This window comes from Rhinoraja longicauda, chromosome 24 (assembly GCF_053455715.1).
Source record: "Rhinoraja longicauda isolate Sanriku21f chromosome 24, sRhiLon1.1, whole genome shotgun sequence".
NCBI lineage: Eukaryota > Metazoa > Chordata > Chondrichthyes > Rajiformes > Arhynchobatidae > Rhinoraja > Rhinoraja longicauda.
Genome location: NC_135976.1, coordinates 13,928,873 through 13,945,722, shown reverse-complemented (window position 1 = coordinate 13,945,722; position 16,850 = coordinate 13,928,873). Strand labels below are relative to the sequence as shown.

The window sequence follows — 16,850 nt, the reverse complement described above, 5'->3', positions numbered from 1 at the left end:
ATAATTAAATCATGATTTTGAAAGCATGTCGATCATTGGGCATTCACTATCCAACAACGTTTTCATAAGCCTTCTGACTCAAGCAAGTTAGTCCACACTCGTTTAGAACCCTTGAATACTATTTGGTCACGGGTTCTCTTTCAAAGCTTCACAACATCAAGATTATTCCTGACCTTTTGAATGGACAGTTGGGAAATTTGACCATCTATCCCACTCAAACCAGTGACAGGAGCTTAGTCAGCATCTGATCTCAAAGAATGTCCCCTTCATTAGTGAAAAATTCCCTCAGTGTCTGCTTAGAGGAAGCCAAATATGTCAATCCAGATCCTTTTGGCCTTGGAGATAGCTGGTAGTATCATTTTTATCTGAAGTATTTGGTAACTAAATATTTAACTTAATTAGTAGACAGATTCCACAGTACATGGACAAAGATCACAATTTTCAATGCATATCAAAGTTTTATGCATTTTCTTTCCAAATGTGTTTAACATGGGGGTGGCACAGTAGCACAGTACGTTCTCCCTATGACCGCCTGAGTTTTCTCTGGGTGCTCGAGTTTCCTCCTACACTCCAAAGACGTGCAGGTTTGTAGGTTAATTGGCTTCGGTAAAATTGTAAATTGTGTGTAGGATAGTGCTAGTATACGGGGTGATCGCTGGTCGGCGCGGACTCGGTGGGCCGAAGGGCCTGTTTCCGCGCTGTATCTCAAAAGTCTAAAGTCTAAATGTTACGTTGCATGTAACCCACTGAGCTAAATTTTCTCTTGGAAGATCAAACACTTTTAAGTGCTCATAGTGTAAATCAGCCTTAAAACATGTTGAGTTAAAAGTCTTCTCTTGTGAAACCAAACCACAAAGCAGCATGATGTGAGAGCCACTTTGGAGCAAGTTTCCTGGGCAAAATGTAACATGTCACGCTCAATGGATTTGTGAGTTTTGGGCCTTTGGAAGTGAATTACATATAAGACGTATGTTTCTTGTTCAGAGTGTAAAACTTTGTAGCCCAATATCCCGCATTGCAGGGCTCTTAAATTGGCTGTTCTTAGAACTAGCTGTGTCACCAGGAGCAAGATTTTCCCTTGAATGACAGTGTGGTGGGAATGGGAGCCAAACCTACCTTTGATGAGCAATAGTGAACATCCCCAGCAAGAACTGTAGATGTCATTATCCTAACTAAAATAAATAATTTACAGATATTAAGTGGGATGATCTTGGACACATCTGGCATGTTGAAGGAATTGCTGATTTAAGGTCATAGAGCATCGAACAAAGAACAGTACAGCACAGGAACTTCAGCCCACAACGCTCGTGCTGAGACGATGCCAAGTGAAACTGCCTGTACATGATCCATATCCCTCTATTCCCTGCACTTCCATGTGCCTACATAACAGCCTCTTAAACGCCACTATTGCGCCTGCTTGCACCACCACCTCAGCAAAGCTCCATTAAACCTTCCCCCTCTCACCTCACAGCTATGCTCTCTAGTGTTCGATGTTTCCACCCGAGGGAAAAGATTCTGACTGTGATCCCTCTCAGAATTTTATATGCTTCTATCAAGTCTCCCCTCAACCTCTGACCTTCCAGAGAAAATAATCCAAAATCTATCCAACCTCTCCCTGTAGCTGAAGCCCTCTGATCCAAGCAGCAATCTGGTAAACCTCCACTGCAACCCAGGGCCGTCTTTACAGCATTATGGGCCCCGGGCAAAGCAGTGTACTGGGGCCCCTACGACAACTACTCACAGGAATAAAAATGTAAATGGTCGATAAAATTAAGATCAGCATGGGGCCCCTATGCTCGTGGGGCCCCTATGCTCGTGGGGCCCCGGACAAGTGCCCATCAGGCCCATGCGTTAAGACGGCCCTGCTGCAACCTCTCCAAAGCCTCCATATCATTCCTCCAATGGGGCGACCAGAATTGCATGCAATACTCCAAATGTGGCCTAACCAGAATCCTATAGAGCTGCATCATGACTAACTGACCCTTATATTCAATGCCTCCAGCAATGAAGGCCTAATTAGCAAACAGATCCCACAATGCATGGACAGAGATCACAATTTTCAATACACATCAAAGTTTTATGCATTATCTTTCCAAATGGATTTAACTTTGTGTGCATGTATCCTACTGAGCAAAATTTCCTCTTGGATGATCAAACACTTTTAAGTGCTCAGTGTAAATCAGACTTGAAACATGTTGGGTTAAAATTCTTCTCTTGCGAAACCAAATCACAAAGCTGCATGATGTGGGAACCACTTTGGAGCAGTTTGCTGGGCAATATGCAACATGTCACGCTCAATGGATTTGTGAGTCTTGGGCCTTTGGAAGTGAACCACATATAAGACATATGTTTCTTGTAAAACTTTGTAGCCTAATATCGTGCGTTGCAGGGCTCTGAAATCGGCATTTCTTAGAACTAGCTCTGCTGCTTGGAGCAAGATCTTCCCTCGAATGGCAGTGTGGTGGGAATGGAAGCCAAACCTCCCGAAGATGAGCAATAATGAGCATCCCTGGCAAGAACTGTAGATGTCATTATCCCAACTAAAATAAATAATTTACAGATATTAAGAGGGGCGTTCTGAGGCACATCTGGCACGTTGAAGGAATTCTTGAATCAAGGTTATTGTGCCCTGTAAGTAACACAGGGATAATTGGTCTTCTGGTTAACTGCATGAACAGTTGAGATCTGTGGCATTTGTAACTGTGAATGCAGAGGAGGGCAGAGTATTGTTTGGGGAAATATTACTAATTTTTCACTGCGTGCCTTTTACTAAATAAATTTACACTGAGGGAAATAATCGAGTGTCAAACAATCTGCATATTGCAATCAGCCTCACTGCCTGGCGCATGTATTCTTTGGTGATATGATTCTAAAATTGAACTGCAAATGCAAAATGCCTAACACAGTTACGTTTCTAGGCGATGAATGTCTTTTAAATACTGTGCCACTAAGTTGTATGAAGACATAAGAGCTCCCCATCGTTGGTCCGAAATGTCAGAAGAATCTTAGTTTAATTTAGTTTATTATTGTCACGTGTACCAAAATTACAGTGAGAAGCTGTTTTGCGTGTTATCCAGTTAAGTCATACTATGAGAACAATCATCCACAAGTTCAAGAGTGGAACGATAGCTGTTAATAATAGTAGATCCTCTTCTGGGACAGCATGCAATGCGTCACCATGCTCTGGCACTATCTTGCAACTTTCAAGTCTCAAGTCACTGAAAATATTCAGTCTGATCTTGGCCTAATTTCTTATTTTCTCAATTACAGTGTCCATAGATCTATCTGTTTTATTAAAATAACCATGGGTATCCCATTAAAATTGGCCTAAAATCAGAGAATAGAATTTCTTGTAAAGGGCAGCCAAGTGGCACAGCTGGTAGAGTTGTTGCTTTCTAGCACCGGAGACCCGGGTTCGATCCTGACCTTGGATGCTGTCTTTGTGGAGTTTGCACATTCTCCCTACGACCACATGGGTTTCCTTTGGGTGCTGTAGTTCCCTCCTTCATCCCAAAAATGTGCAGGGTTGTACTTAATTGGGCTCTGTAAATTTTTCCCAGAGTGTAGGGAGTGGATAGGCAATAACGTAGAACTGGTATCAACGGGTGATCGATGGTCAGCGTGGACACAGTGGGTCGAAGAGACTGTTTCGATTCTGTACCTCTAAACAAAGTTAAACTAAACTATTCATGCAACTTTAAGCTATTAATTAAATTAAGAGCAATCTATTCCAATCCTCTGGTTCCTGAAAATGTGCAGCTCATGTCTCACTGGCATGTAAATTGAAAACATTCAGCCCAAAGCTTCTAACACCACCTAATAAGAACTTGGACGACAAATTTGACTTCGGACCACACTGGATGTTTCTGGATTAAATTAATTTTCAATACATTTTAAGCTCCATTCTGCATGAAAAAGCCAGCCCGATATTATTCAACCATAAGAAAAGAATCAAGAGGATTTGGAACGCCAGAGCCTTTCACGGGTTGATATATCAGCTAAAAGGAACTTTTGAAATCTTAACATTTTATAAAACAATTATTTAGCAGTCAGTTCCATTGCTGGAACATAATTAGAATCACACACAGTGTGTGTGATTAAAGAACAGATTGCAAATACATCTGACCATTTCCTGGGACATAAGCTCCTTCCATGAGACCTCCTTCCTCAGACATAGGAGCAGAATAAGTTCATGTTGATAAATTGTAGGAGCAGAATTAGGCCATTTGGCCCATCGAGTCTGCGTCTCCATTCGATCATGGCTGATCTATCTTTCCCTCTCAGCCCCATTCTCCTGCCTCCTCCCCATCTCCTATAGCACCCTTAGTAATCAAGAACCTGACAATCTCTGCTTGAAAAATACCCAATGAACTGGCCTCCATAGCCGCCTGTGGCATTGAATTCCACAGACTCACCACCATCTGGCTAAAGAAATACCTCCTCATCTCCATTCTAAACATGCGTCCTTTTATTCTGAGGCAGTGCCCTCTGGTCCTAGACTCTCCCACTAGTGGAAACATCTTCTCCACTCTATCTAGGCCTTTCATTATTCAGTAGGTTTCAATGAGATTGCCCTTCATACTTCTAAACTGCAGCGAGTGCAGGCCCAGAGACTTCAAACGCTTCTCATGCGTTAACCCAACCATCCCCTGAATCATTATCGTAAATATTGTCAATTATAGTGTCAATTGCCCTTGATATTTTGCATGGTGGATGGATACCTTGTGAGGAATTTGAACTTGCATGCTTTTTGATCCACTTTCTTGGAAATGCACAAACTCATTTGATTTTTTTCGGCAAGATCACAAAGACTCAACACTTGCTTCAGTCAATGACACAATTATTGCTAACCTTTATAGCAGAATTCCAAAATCAAGTTTTTGTTTTCATTACAATTGATTAATTGATACTCACAGTTCCTGAAGCTTGCTTAGAGTTCTGATGGCTATCGGAAATTCATCCAAGTCATTATAATTCAGGTCTCTGGTTAAAACAAAATAGGAAATTCTTTATTGATGACAATTTGTGTTCTGTACAGTTAACTGGCACTAATGGGGTCTCTGAAGTAATGTTCTAATCAAAATTGTTTGACACACAGCCTAAATTTCATTTAGCCCTACTGATAATAGTGTCTATTAAGTATTTGTTTCATCTGCTGATGTACAATACAGTGACCCTTCTACAAAATAATCCAATCTGTATTTCTTAGTTTGTCAAACAGTCCAGATACCTTTGAATCCTATCAGTAAATCTGTTAACAGGGCCTTTGACCCAATATACCCATGTCAACAAGGATGCAACGTCTACATTAGTCTCACCTGCTTGTGCTTGGGCCATATCCCTCTAAACCTTTCCTATCCATGCACCTGTCCAAATGTCTTTTGAATGTTGTTATAGTACCTGCCTCAACTACCTCCTGTAGCAGCTCATCCATTTAACCACCACCATCAGTGTGAAAAAGTTTACCCCTCTCACCTTAAACGTATGTCCACTAGTTCTTGATTCCTCAACTTTGGGTAAAAGACTCTATGAATTCACCCCATCTATCCCACTCATGATTTTATATAAAACCACCCCTTAGGCTGCTGCGCTCCAAGGAATAAAGTTTGAGCCTGTCCAACCTCTCCTTATAGCTCAGTCCCTCGAGTCTTGACAACTCATAAATCTTGTAAACCTTCTCTGCACTCTTTCCAACTTTCTACTTACTAGTTACTAATGTGCGAGAGTAACTCAGTGGGTCAGGCAGCATCTCTGGAGAACATGAATAGATGACATTTCAGGTTGAGACCCTTCTTCAGACATGAAATGTCATCTATCCATGTACTCCAGTTGCTGCCTCACCTGCTGAATTACTCTAGCACTTTATGCCCTTTTGTCTGTTAACCAGCCTCTGCAGGCCTTTGCTTATACAATAAGATGCAATTGCTTGACTTAAAATGCTAATTAAAGAAGGTTTCATCATAAAATCTAATGACAAATGTTGAGCTGACATATCGCAAAAGCCACATTCAGCACTTTTAAGTACCATTCAGCTAATTCAGTAAGGTAGCAAATCCCAATGGTGTTCAAACTGAATTTACACTGTACGATAAGGTGATAAAATAGATAATACCCATTGCCTTTTAAATGGATGATCTCAAAAATTTTGTTATCTACAATTGATCAGAAGCTTTATGTACATTTATGCAGATGTTACATTATTTTAAAGATATGTATCAGTTAGCATTCCTGTGTTTTAATGTCAGAGCACATTGAAATAAATATCAGTTTAGATATTTAAATTTAGATATTGCTGCAATTTATAATTTCATTGTTCTGTTTTTGGTACATTCGACAATGAAACACTTGACTTTCTTGATTGTCTATAAATCGACAATAGCTTGTATAACCCATGGAGTCCTTAGCCATGGAATCTTTTAACAATAGGGTGGCACAGCGGCGCAGCGGTAGAGTTGCTGCTTTACAGCACCAGAGACCCAGGTTCGATCCTGACTATGGTTGCTGTCAGTATAGAGTTCATACATTCTCGCCGTGACCGCATGGGTTTTCTCCAGGAGCTCAGGTTTCCACTCACATTCCAAAGACGTACCGGTTTGTAGGTTAATTGGCTTTGGTAAGAATTGTAAATTGTCTCTCGTGCGTAGGATAGCGCAAGTATATGGGGATCACTGGTCGTCGTGGACTCGATGGGACGAAGGGGCTGTTTCTGTGCTATATCTCTAAACTAAACTAAACTAAACTAATAGGTTTATAGGTTCTATTTCTACCTTTCTGTACAATTCCTCCTATTTTAACAGAAAGCATTAGCACATTTAAAACATGGTTCATGGTTTACAAGTTGCATTTCCACCTTTCTGCACAATTCCTCTTATTTATTGGAAAGAATTAGCACATTTAAAAATGGTTCACCATGTTGTTTAAAACACTGGAAACGCTTGCTATCTATATGCGATTTTAACAATAATAGGTGTTAACCTGTTTGTTGAGAAATCCTAGTCGTTATCCAATAAAGCTGTGCAATAAAAATAGATGCGGGGCGCATTATTCATGCATGGAGCTTTGTTAAATTAAATTAAAAAGGCTGTAATTTTGATTTAATCAGCGTTCGGAATCTTTGAACCTACACTTTCCTGTCCATAGTTTCTCTTCCCTCTTACCACAAAATTATCCAAACATTTCTCATCTCAGTAAGAAATGTTCTGTCACAATCAAAAATATAATCACCAGCAAGTTATTACTAAATGCTGGAGCCACATAGCTGGTCAAACTGCACATGCTGACACAAACCTATCCGAAGTGAACCTTTTCCAGGCTTGAGCTCTCAATTGGTGAAAGTTTGCTTAATTAAGAAAATTACAAGTTTTGGCTGAGATGGAAAACTAAGTGAACAATGCTGTCTAAATAGAGAGCTGAGGGATTTGATTAAAGCCAGAAAATGGCCAAAGAACCCATCAAAGCCAATAACATTAAAGCCTCGCCAATCTTAACAGCAGGACCTTATCAGAGTATTGTAGTGTGGCTTCCTTGGCAACCAGCAATCTAGTGACTGACACTGGGGAAAATTTGAGGGAAGTGGTTTGGAGCGGTGAAACCATCGGCTGAAGGTTATTTGGTTGGTGGGGGAGGTAACATGATTTGGGAGAAACACACTCAGTGGAAAGAGCTAGAGGTAAAGAGGGGAAGTGGATCGTAAGGTGGGAAGATTAGGATGTAAGCTGGAAGGAGAGAAGAATTAATTGCATGCTGAGAAGACCACAAACTTCTGAGTTTGGGTTTTACATTTGGTCTGAGTTGGTGTCCATTGTGGAAGTACCTTTTGTGTCGCTACCCTGTGAAGCAGGGCATTCTCCTTCAATGCTTAAAGCATTCTTCATTTTAGGCTCCTCACATTTTACGGGCCTGTCCCACTTAGGCGATTTTTTAGGCGACTGCCGACGACTGTCAAAGTCGTAGCAGATCGCTGAAATTTTCTTTTACCCTACGACAATGACCACGACAATGCCGAGTCAGGTCGAGATTACACCGTCTTCGGAAACATCGCAAAATTCCCACGCTTATTAATGCTTCTCCAGCGTCTTACTTTTCGCAGAAATCACTGACAAGTCTGTAATTACTTGAGAGTTTTGAAATATAACATCTTGCCCGGGTTACTTGAAAACCAAGCTTCACCGTAACAAGGCATAAACTGGATTGACTTCCAGTTTACTAATAGCAGTATTATGAAATTTAATTTTAAACGTGGTTAAATGGATTTTTGTGCGGAGTGTGGGCATTCTTTGAAAATGTACGGGAGATGCATATCTGGTTTCTGGGTTGCATATCTGGGTTGGAAGCCTACTTTGAAAGTAATCACTGATGGCCATAAACATCGCGAAAATTCCCACGCTTACCTGACCGTCAAACTGTCGCCTCCAATCTACCTGTCAAATGTCCCGACGGTAAATAAATTGGTTAAACACAGGTATTTTATGGTATCTTCAAATGACTTTACTTAATTTAATATTATGTGCTTCTAAATGCATCTAAGACAACCTAGCAAACCTGGGGACAGCATGCGACAGCGCCCACAATAAGCAACGATACCTGGCGACAAGCCAGCTGTCGGCGTGAAATTTCAATCCGATTGATTTGTCAGCGATACGCCAAGATCCACTACGATTTTTTGAAGACTCCTCACGATCATGCCCGTGACACCCCGACGAACAGTTGGCGACAGCCTAGTCGCCGGCAGTTGCTTTAAAATTGCCTAAGTAGGACAGGCCCTTTTGGCTCTTAGTTCTTCATATGAACTGAGGGATTATAATTACCTGTAGGATATGTTCCAAAAAAAATTACCAAAGGAAAAGATAAGCATGTTGAACAGGATATGTGATAAGGTATTTACTCAGCTAAAAACATTTCTTTCACAGTTAAGACTCCAGCACCTGGCTGGTGCTATCTTTTTAATTTTCTTAGGGAATAAAAAAACACCTTTTCAACAAATGTTCTGCAGACAAATTAAAGATGTAATAAAAAGGAACTGCAGATGCACGTTTAAACCAAAAATGCTGCAGTAACTCAGTGGGTCAGGCAGCATCTCTGGAGAGAAATGGATAGGTGACGTTTCGGGTCGGGACCCTTCTTCAGAAGTGCTTATCAAATTTGAAAAAAATAAACGATTTAACAGAATTTATAAACATTTGAAAACATTAATAGACCTGCATCGCAGTTGGAAGAAAGAGGCGATTTCAGATTTCGGAACAAGTTTCCATTTCAGCCACTCAAATAATTTTGAAGAGATTGATTTCAAATTTTCATTACATTTTTACTAACTTTATTTTTTGAGTAACGATTTCATATATCAAGGAACAATGAAAATACATCAAATGTGCTGAAATTATTACTGAATTATTACTTATTATTACTGAAATTATTACTGAAATTAGTGCTCCAGGTGCTGAAATTATTGGCTGGGAGAGGATCCAGCCTGCCCCCTGTGTGCAGTTCCAGCAAACCTCAAGCACATCCTGGTCGGTTGTAAGACCAGCCTAACGCAAGGCAGATACACCTGGCGACACAACCAGGTGCTGAGGTGTTTGGCAGCTGCACTCGAGTGCAAGAGAGTTACCACCAACGCCATGCCTATCAATGCCCAGCTACCATTCCCGCAAATCCAATCGTTCATCCGGGAAGGAGAGAAACGGAAGACTACCACCTTGCCTCTCAACTCATGCCCACTGAGCGCAGCCAGAGACTGGGAAATGCGGGTTGACCTAGGCCAGAGGCTTTCCTTCCCAGTTGAAATCGCAGCTACCAACCTACGACCAGACCTCGTCCTCTGGTCCAACTCCTGTCGGCGTGTTTACATCATTGAGCTGACAGTGCCCTGGGAGGAGGCTGTGGACGAGGCATTTGAAAGGAAAAGGCTGAGATATTCCAACCTTGCAGTAGAGGCAGAGGAGCGAGGTTGGAGTGTAAGGGTGTGTCCAGTGGAGGTGGGGTGCAGGGGCTTTGTAGCCAGTTCCACTGCAAGGCTCCTGAGGGAAGTTGGAGTCAGAGGGCAGGCCCAAAGGAGGGCAATCAAAGAACTTGCAAATGTCGCCGAACAGAGCAGTCACTGGCTGTGGCTGAAAAGAAAAGATACTGTCTGGGCTGCCACGTGACCATCTAGAGGCTAACCATAAGACACACACCCAGGTCTGATCACCCTGTGGTGGGCCTGCCTCGACTGAAGGTGTCTTGTGATAAAAGGCCGAAACACCCAGTGACGTTGAGGTACACAACTGAAGATGTGTCTGAATGGTAGCAACATCACCTAGTGGTCACCCCCAAGAACAACACCAGTCAATTGTAGTGCAAACCTTAGGGATTGTAACATCTAGTCCTACTAATCAATCAAAAGATTTGTCAAAGTAGAAAGTTAATCAAAACCCACAATGTTGAACACAACCACAGGAAATAAATAGAGGGACCAATGTTGTACTATGGGTCCAGAGGAAGTTTACAAGAATGATCCCAGGAATGAATGGGTTAACATATGACGAGCGTTAAATGGAACTGGGCCTGTACTCGCTGGAGTTTAGAAGGATGAGGGGGGACCTCATTGAAACTTACAGAATAGTGAAAGGCCTGGATAGAGTGGATGTGGAGAGGATGTTCCCACTAGTGGAGAGTCTAGGAGCAGAGCTCAGCCTCAGAATAAAAGGACATTCTAGGAAGGAAATGAGTAAGAATTGTTTTAGTCAGAGGGTGGTGAATCTGTGGAATTCATGGTACATAATGCTGTGGAGGCCATCAATGGATATTTTTAAGGCAGAGAGATAGATGCTTGATTAGTACGGGTGTCAGAGAAGGCAGGAGAATAAGATTGAGAGGGGAAGATAGATCAGCCATGATTGAATGGAGGAGGAGACTTGGTGGAGTGTGGGAGGAAACCGGAGATCCCAGAGAAAACCCATGCAGGTCACAGGGAGAACGTATAAACTCTGTACAGACAGCACCTGTAGTCAGGATTGAACCGGGTTCCCGGCGCTACAAGCGCTGTAAGGCAGCAACTCTACCGCCGCGCCTCTGTGGCTGCCCGTGCTGAGTTACTCCAGCACTTTGTGTCTTTTTGTAAACCAGCATCTGCAGGTTCTTTCTACAAGTGTGAGGACATGTCCGCCAGGCAGAGGAGAGTCTTTGCAGAGGGAAATTAAAATAGTTTGTTCCCCTTCACATTTGAAGTATTATGTGCAGTTCTAGTCGCCCCAATAAAGTAAGGATGTGGAGGGTTTAGAGAGGGTGAAGAGGAGGTTCACCAGAACGCTGCCTGCATTAGAGGATTACAGCTGCAAGGAGAGTTTGGATAGACTTGGATTGTTTTCTCTGGAATGTTGGACGCTGCAGGGAGACTTGATAGAAGTATATAAAATAACGAGAGCACAGATAGGGTAGACAGTCAGAACCTTTTTCCCAGGGTGGAGGTGTCCAACACTATGGCTATAAGGTAAGAGGGGGAACGCTTAATGGAGATGTGTGGGGCAAGTTTTTTATACAGAGAGTGGTTAGGGCATGGACCGGTAGTAGTGAAGGCAGGTACGATCGTGGTGTTTAAGAGGCTTTGAGATAGGCACATGGAAGCGCAAGGAATAGAGGGATATGGATCTTGTACAAGCAGATGCAATCAGTTGAACTTGGCATCATGTTTGGCACGAACATTGTGGACCGAAGGGTCAGTATCTATGCTGTACTGTTCTATGTTCTAGGTTCTATTTATCTGCCGTCTGTTTTAACCAGCTGCTCTTATGATTAAAAATTCCAGTAAAATCTTTTACTTCTTGCAAGTAAATTCATAGAGCCTTATAAAAGTGAATATGATGTTGTAATCTCTGCATTGGTTCAATGCATTCACTGTTTTTTAAAAATTTCATTGTCTTAAATTGTATTCATTCGCTTTAATTATTTATCATAATCATAGAAACATCAAAGCTTTTGTTCAAAAATAAGTACTCAACTATTTTTTTAATCTCTTATAGTTGGTTGCAATATTTGTCTTAGATAGAGTCCTGGACACAATAGACAATGGATGCTTTTAATACTGTTTTGCAAAGGTTGCCAAATTTACTATTAGCGTGGCAAGGCTATTGAAACAGCATTGAGTCATATTTGAGAACTATTGTCAGTTGATTTGAATTCCTTATAAGAAAGATTTAGCTACTCCGTTTTCATAAACGGTATGATTTGTGTATTAATTTATGGAATTACATTCAAATATTGCAAGTTTTGCTATCTATCAAAATTATAGTAAATTTTACTGTGGTGCAGCTGATAGACCTGCTGCCTCACAGCACCAGAGATCCACATCAATCCTGACCTCAGGTGCTAACTGCGTGGAGTGTACACTTTCTCCTTGTGACCACATGGGTTTCCTTCGGGTGCTCTGGTTTCCTCCTACATCCCAAAGACATGCGGGTTTGTAGGTTAATTGCCCCTAATGTGTTGGAAGTTAATATAAGAAGATAACTGCAGATGCTGGTACAAATCGAAGGTTTTTATTCACAAAATGCTGGAGTAACTCAGCAGGTCAGGCAGCATCTCAGGAGAGAAGGAATGGGTGACGTTTCGGGTCGAGACCCTTCTTCAGACTGAAGTCAGGGGGGCGGGACAAAGGAAGGATATAGGTGGAGACAGGAAGATAGAGGGAGATCTGGGAAGGAGAAGGGGACGGGAGGGACAGAGGAACTATCTAAAGTTGGAGAAGTCGATGTTCATACCACTGGGCTGCAAACTGCCCAGGCGAAATATGAGGTGTTGTTCCTCCAATTTCCGGTGGGCCTCACTATGGCACTGGAGGAGGCCCATGACAGAAAGGTCAGGCTGTGTTGGAAGTTAAAGAGGATGTGAAATAACATAGAGCTTGTGCGGTTGAGTGACTGATAGTTGTCATGGACTCGGTGGGTCGAAGGTTCTGTTTCCATGCTGTATCTCTAAACTAAAAAGCTGAAGAGGTTTAACAGAAAATATAGTGTCAGCTAAAACAGCTCACAAATTGAACCTAGCGGAGATTTTTCTCACTGGTGGTAAATATATGTGTATTTCATCTAATGAAGCTAACTCATAGAAACTACCAACTGAGAATCTTTGCTCAACAGTCAGCCGCTGGATGGTATTAGTATTGGAGCCAATTATATTGGCTTATTATTGTCACATACAATGCGATACAGTCAAAGCTTTTGTTTGCGTGCTATGCAATTAAATCAGTTAATACTGCACACAAATACGATCAAGCCATACACACGTGCAAGAGCTAAAGAAAAGAGAAATAATATAGTTTTCAGCTTTGTAGTATCACAGTTCCAGAGAAAAAAATCCAAATTCCGCAATGAGGTAGGTTGGAGGATTGGGACTACATCCTAGCTTATGGGAGAACAGTTCGAAAGTCTGATAACAGCAGGGAGAAGCTGTTCCTAAGTCTGGTGGAGGGGGAGGGAGGGGGGGAGAGGGGAGAGGGAGGAGGGGGAGGGTGGGGGGGGGGGGGTGCTGCACCAATGCAGGAGAGGTTTGGGCCCAACGGGTCCACGTGGTCTGGTTGAATATTAAGGGTAGTTGTGTTGCCTATGTTGAAGATGTTCTTTGCCTAGCATGAATGTTACCTGCCAGGTAACTGTCATCAGTCCATAGACCCAAAATGCTGGTATGACTCAGCGGGCCAGGCAGCATCTCTGGAGAGAAGGAATGGGTGGCGTTTCGGGTTGATCCCCTTCTTCAGACGAGCGAGTCATTGGTCCACGATGGACCATGCTTAAGATGCATAAAATCAACTCATTCATCTACATTGTCCACGTGTTGCTGTGCGCAAGCATTAAGTTCCTCTATTTAATTTAGTTTAGAGACACAGTGCGGAAACAGGCCCTTCGGCCCACCTAGTCCGCACCGGCCAGCGACTACCCACTAGGGACAATTTACAGAAGCCAATTAACCTACAAACCTGCATGTTTTTGGAATGTGAGAGAAAACCCACGTGGTCACAGGGAGAGCATACAAACTCCGTACAGACAGCAACCGTAGTCATGAATGAAGCCGGGCCTCTGGTGCTGAAAAGTAGCAACTTTACTGCTGTGCCCTGTGCCGCCCTGAATAATTGCAAATGAAATGGAATATTGTGCAATCATTAGTGGATATTGCTGCTTCTGACTTTATAATAGAAGAAAAGTTATTAATGAAGCAGGAATTAAGTGTCCCGTGAGAGGCATTAATTCATTTCAATTAGATTGTGTGTCAAAATCTTTATTTCTTCCGACAAAAAGAAAAGCTTCATATATTTTTTTTTCCTTTACTCAATGATTTTGGCCATGGATCGGTTGAGAAATAATTCACTTGCCAGCTAATCACTCAGTATATTTGAGCAGATCACTCAGTATATATGAAATATTAATATTAACTTTTCATTTTCACAAAAATAACTTTGCGCATATTTGTACCGTGCAATAATTTTAATTATAGTTGCTGTCATGCAACTGAATTACATTCAAATATTTGCATACCTTTGATCTTTACAGAAAATGGGAGCACATTAAAAATAAGGCAGTGATTTATGATCCAGTTTTTTGCTGTTGGCATTGCGTTTCAAAAAGTTGTGCCAATTTAGAACCTAACATCAATCAACGTTTCTTTATAAATTTATCTTTGGATCGAAAAAGCCAAAGGAGATAATAATCGCAAAAGAAGCTTGCTAAAAAGCGCCATTAGGAAACTAAATTTAAATGTCTATCATTTTATGGAGCGTGGATGAAAACTGATGAGTAATTTCTTCATTTACCTGATGCAAAACGGCCTCAGGTCACGACATGACAGAGCGCTTTGACTTTGCTATGATCTTATAGAGGTGTATAAAATCAGGGGGGGAATAGATCAGGTAGACGCTCAGAGTCTCTTGCCCAGAGTAGGGGAATCTAGAACCAGAGGGATAAAGGTTTAAGCTGAAGGGGGAAAGATTTAATAGGAATCTGAGGAGTGGTCGGTGTTTGGAACGAGCTGCCAGAGGAGGTAGTTAGGGCAGGACTATTGCAACGTTTAAGAAACAATTAGACAGGTACATGGATAGGACAGGGTTGGAAGGGTTATGGGCCAAACACAGGCAGGTGAGACTTGTGTAGATGGGACATATTGGTTGGCGTGGGCAATTTGGGTGGAAGGGCCTGTTTCCATGCTGTATAACTATGACTATGACGAAAGACATTGATTTATTAAATATGTGAAAATCTATTTCTGAATAAAGAGGTAATTAACTGATTACATCCACAACAAGGAAGATCAAGAAACATTGCACCGATGAAGCTGTGCTGGAAATATGAACGCAAATTGAATGTTGTTCTAGTAAAGTAATGAAAGGCCTGGTGGGGTAGTGATTTGTCAGTATTCAGCACACTTGGAACTTCCTATCTCCATTTGAGTTTTGCAGAATTGGCCCAAAGTTAAATTGACAATGACAATTCGATTGAAAATCATTTCCAGAAACCTGGAACTTCTTAGTTTAGTTTAGTTTGGAGATAGAGTGCAGAATCCACACCGACTAGCGATCACCCCATACACCAACACTATCCTACACACGAGGGACAATTTACAATTTTTGGAGTGTGGGAGGAAACCGGAGCACCCGGAGAAAACCCACACGGTCACAGAGAGAACATTCAAACTCTGTATAGATAGCACCCGCAGTCAGAATCAAACCCGGGTCTCTGGCGCTGTAGGGCAGCAGCTCTATCGCTGCGTAACTGTGCCAACCATCGCCACCGTGCTGTAACTCCTGTCACCCGGTCAAAATGATCCAATATGAAGACTCACTTAACGACATGTATTCATATATTCCAGGCAAAAATAAATTCTGGGGGAGCTTCTTCTGAGACATCTTCAAATTAATGAAAAGCACAGATGAATTTAGTTTGTCCAAAAACAAAATGGTGTGAGAATATTTTTTCCTCACACATGACAGGGCCTGTGGAACTGTCTACTGGGAAAAGTGGTTGCTCCAGTTCGATTATGCTTTTTAATAAGAAAGGTCATTAAATTGCTATCTTTAAAGACAAGATATTGACAGGTGTTAATAACATCACTTTTCTTTCTAACACAGGTTGAGAAAGTTGCTAAAATGTAGAAGCAAGGAACAACAGATGCTGTTTTACAAAAAAAAGGCACAAAATGCAGGAGTAACCCACCCCTCCTTCTATATTGACGCAGTCAATCTAGGCCTGCACTTCATCCTCCAGCACCTAGACCGCAAGGGGACCCATGCCACGATTCTGTTTGTGGACTTTAGCTCTGCTTTTAACATCATTGTGCCAGAGCTACTACACTACAAACTGTCCCAGCTGACTGTGCCTGAACCCCTCTGTCAGTGGATCATCAACTTCCTGACGGACAGGAAGTAGCAGGTGAGGCTGGGAAAGCACATCTCGGACCCACAGACCCTCAGCATAGGAGCACCGCAAGGCTGCGTACTCTCCCCTCTCCTTTACTCTCTCTGACGCCAACGACTGCACCTCCACAGACTCCTGTGTCAAGCTCCTCAAGTTTGCGGATGACACTACCCTGATTGGACTGATCCAGGATGGGGAGGAATCTGCCTACAGACGGGAAGTGACACAGCGGGCATCCTGGTGCCATCGCAACAACCTGGAGCTCAATGCTCTCAAGACAGTGGAACTAATTGTAGACTTTTGAAGAGATCACCCTCCCCTCCCCCCACTCACCATCAACAACACCACAGACACATCTGTGGAGTCATTTAAGTTCCTTGGAACCATCATCTCCAGGGAACTTAAATGGGGGGCCACCATCGACTCCACAGTCAAAAAGGCCCAACAGAGGATGTACTTCCTGTGGCAGCTGAG

At 42.2% G+C, this 16,850-nt stretch overlaps 1 protein-coding gene across 1 annotated transcript in view; it reads right to left on the bottom strand.

The window, feature by feature from the left end:
• The window catches only part of LOC144605276 (leucine-rich repeat-containing G-protein coupled receptor 6-like), a 254,009-nt gene that overhangs the window by 26,369 nt on the left and 210,790 nt on the right, over positions 1–16,850 (bottom strand). The window contains 1 exon segment of the mRNA XM_078420375.1: positions 4,915–4,983. Within this exon segment, the coding sequence (XP_078276501.1) occupies positions 4,915–4,983 (69 nt within the window).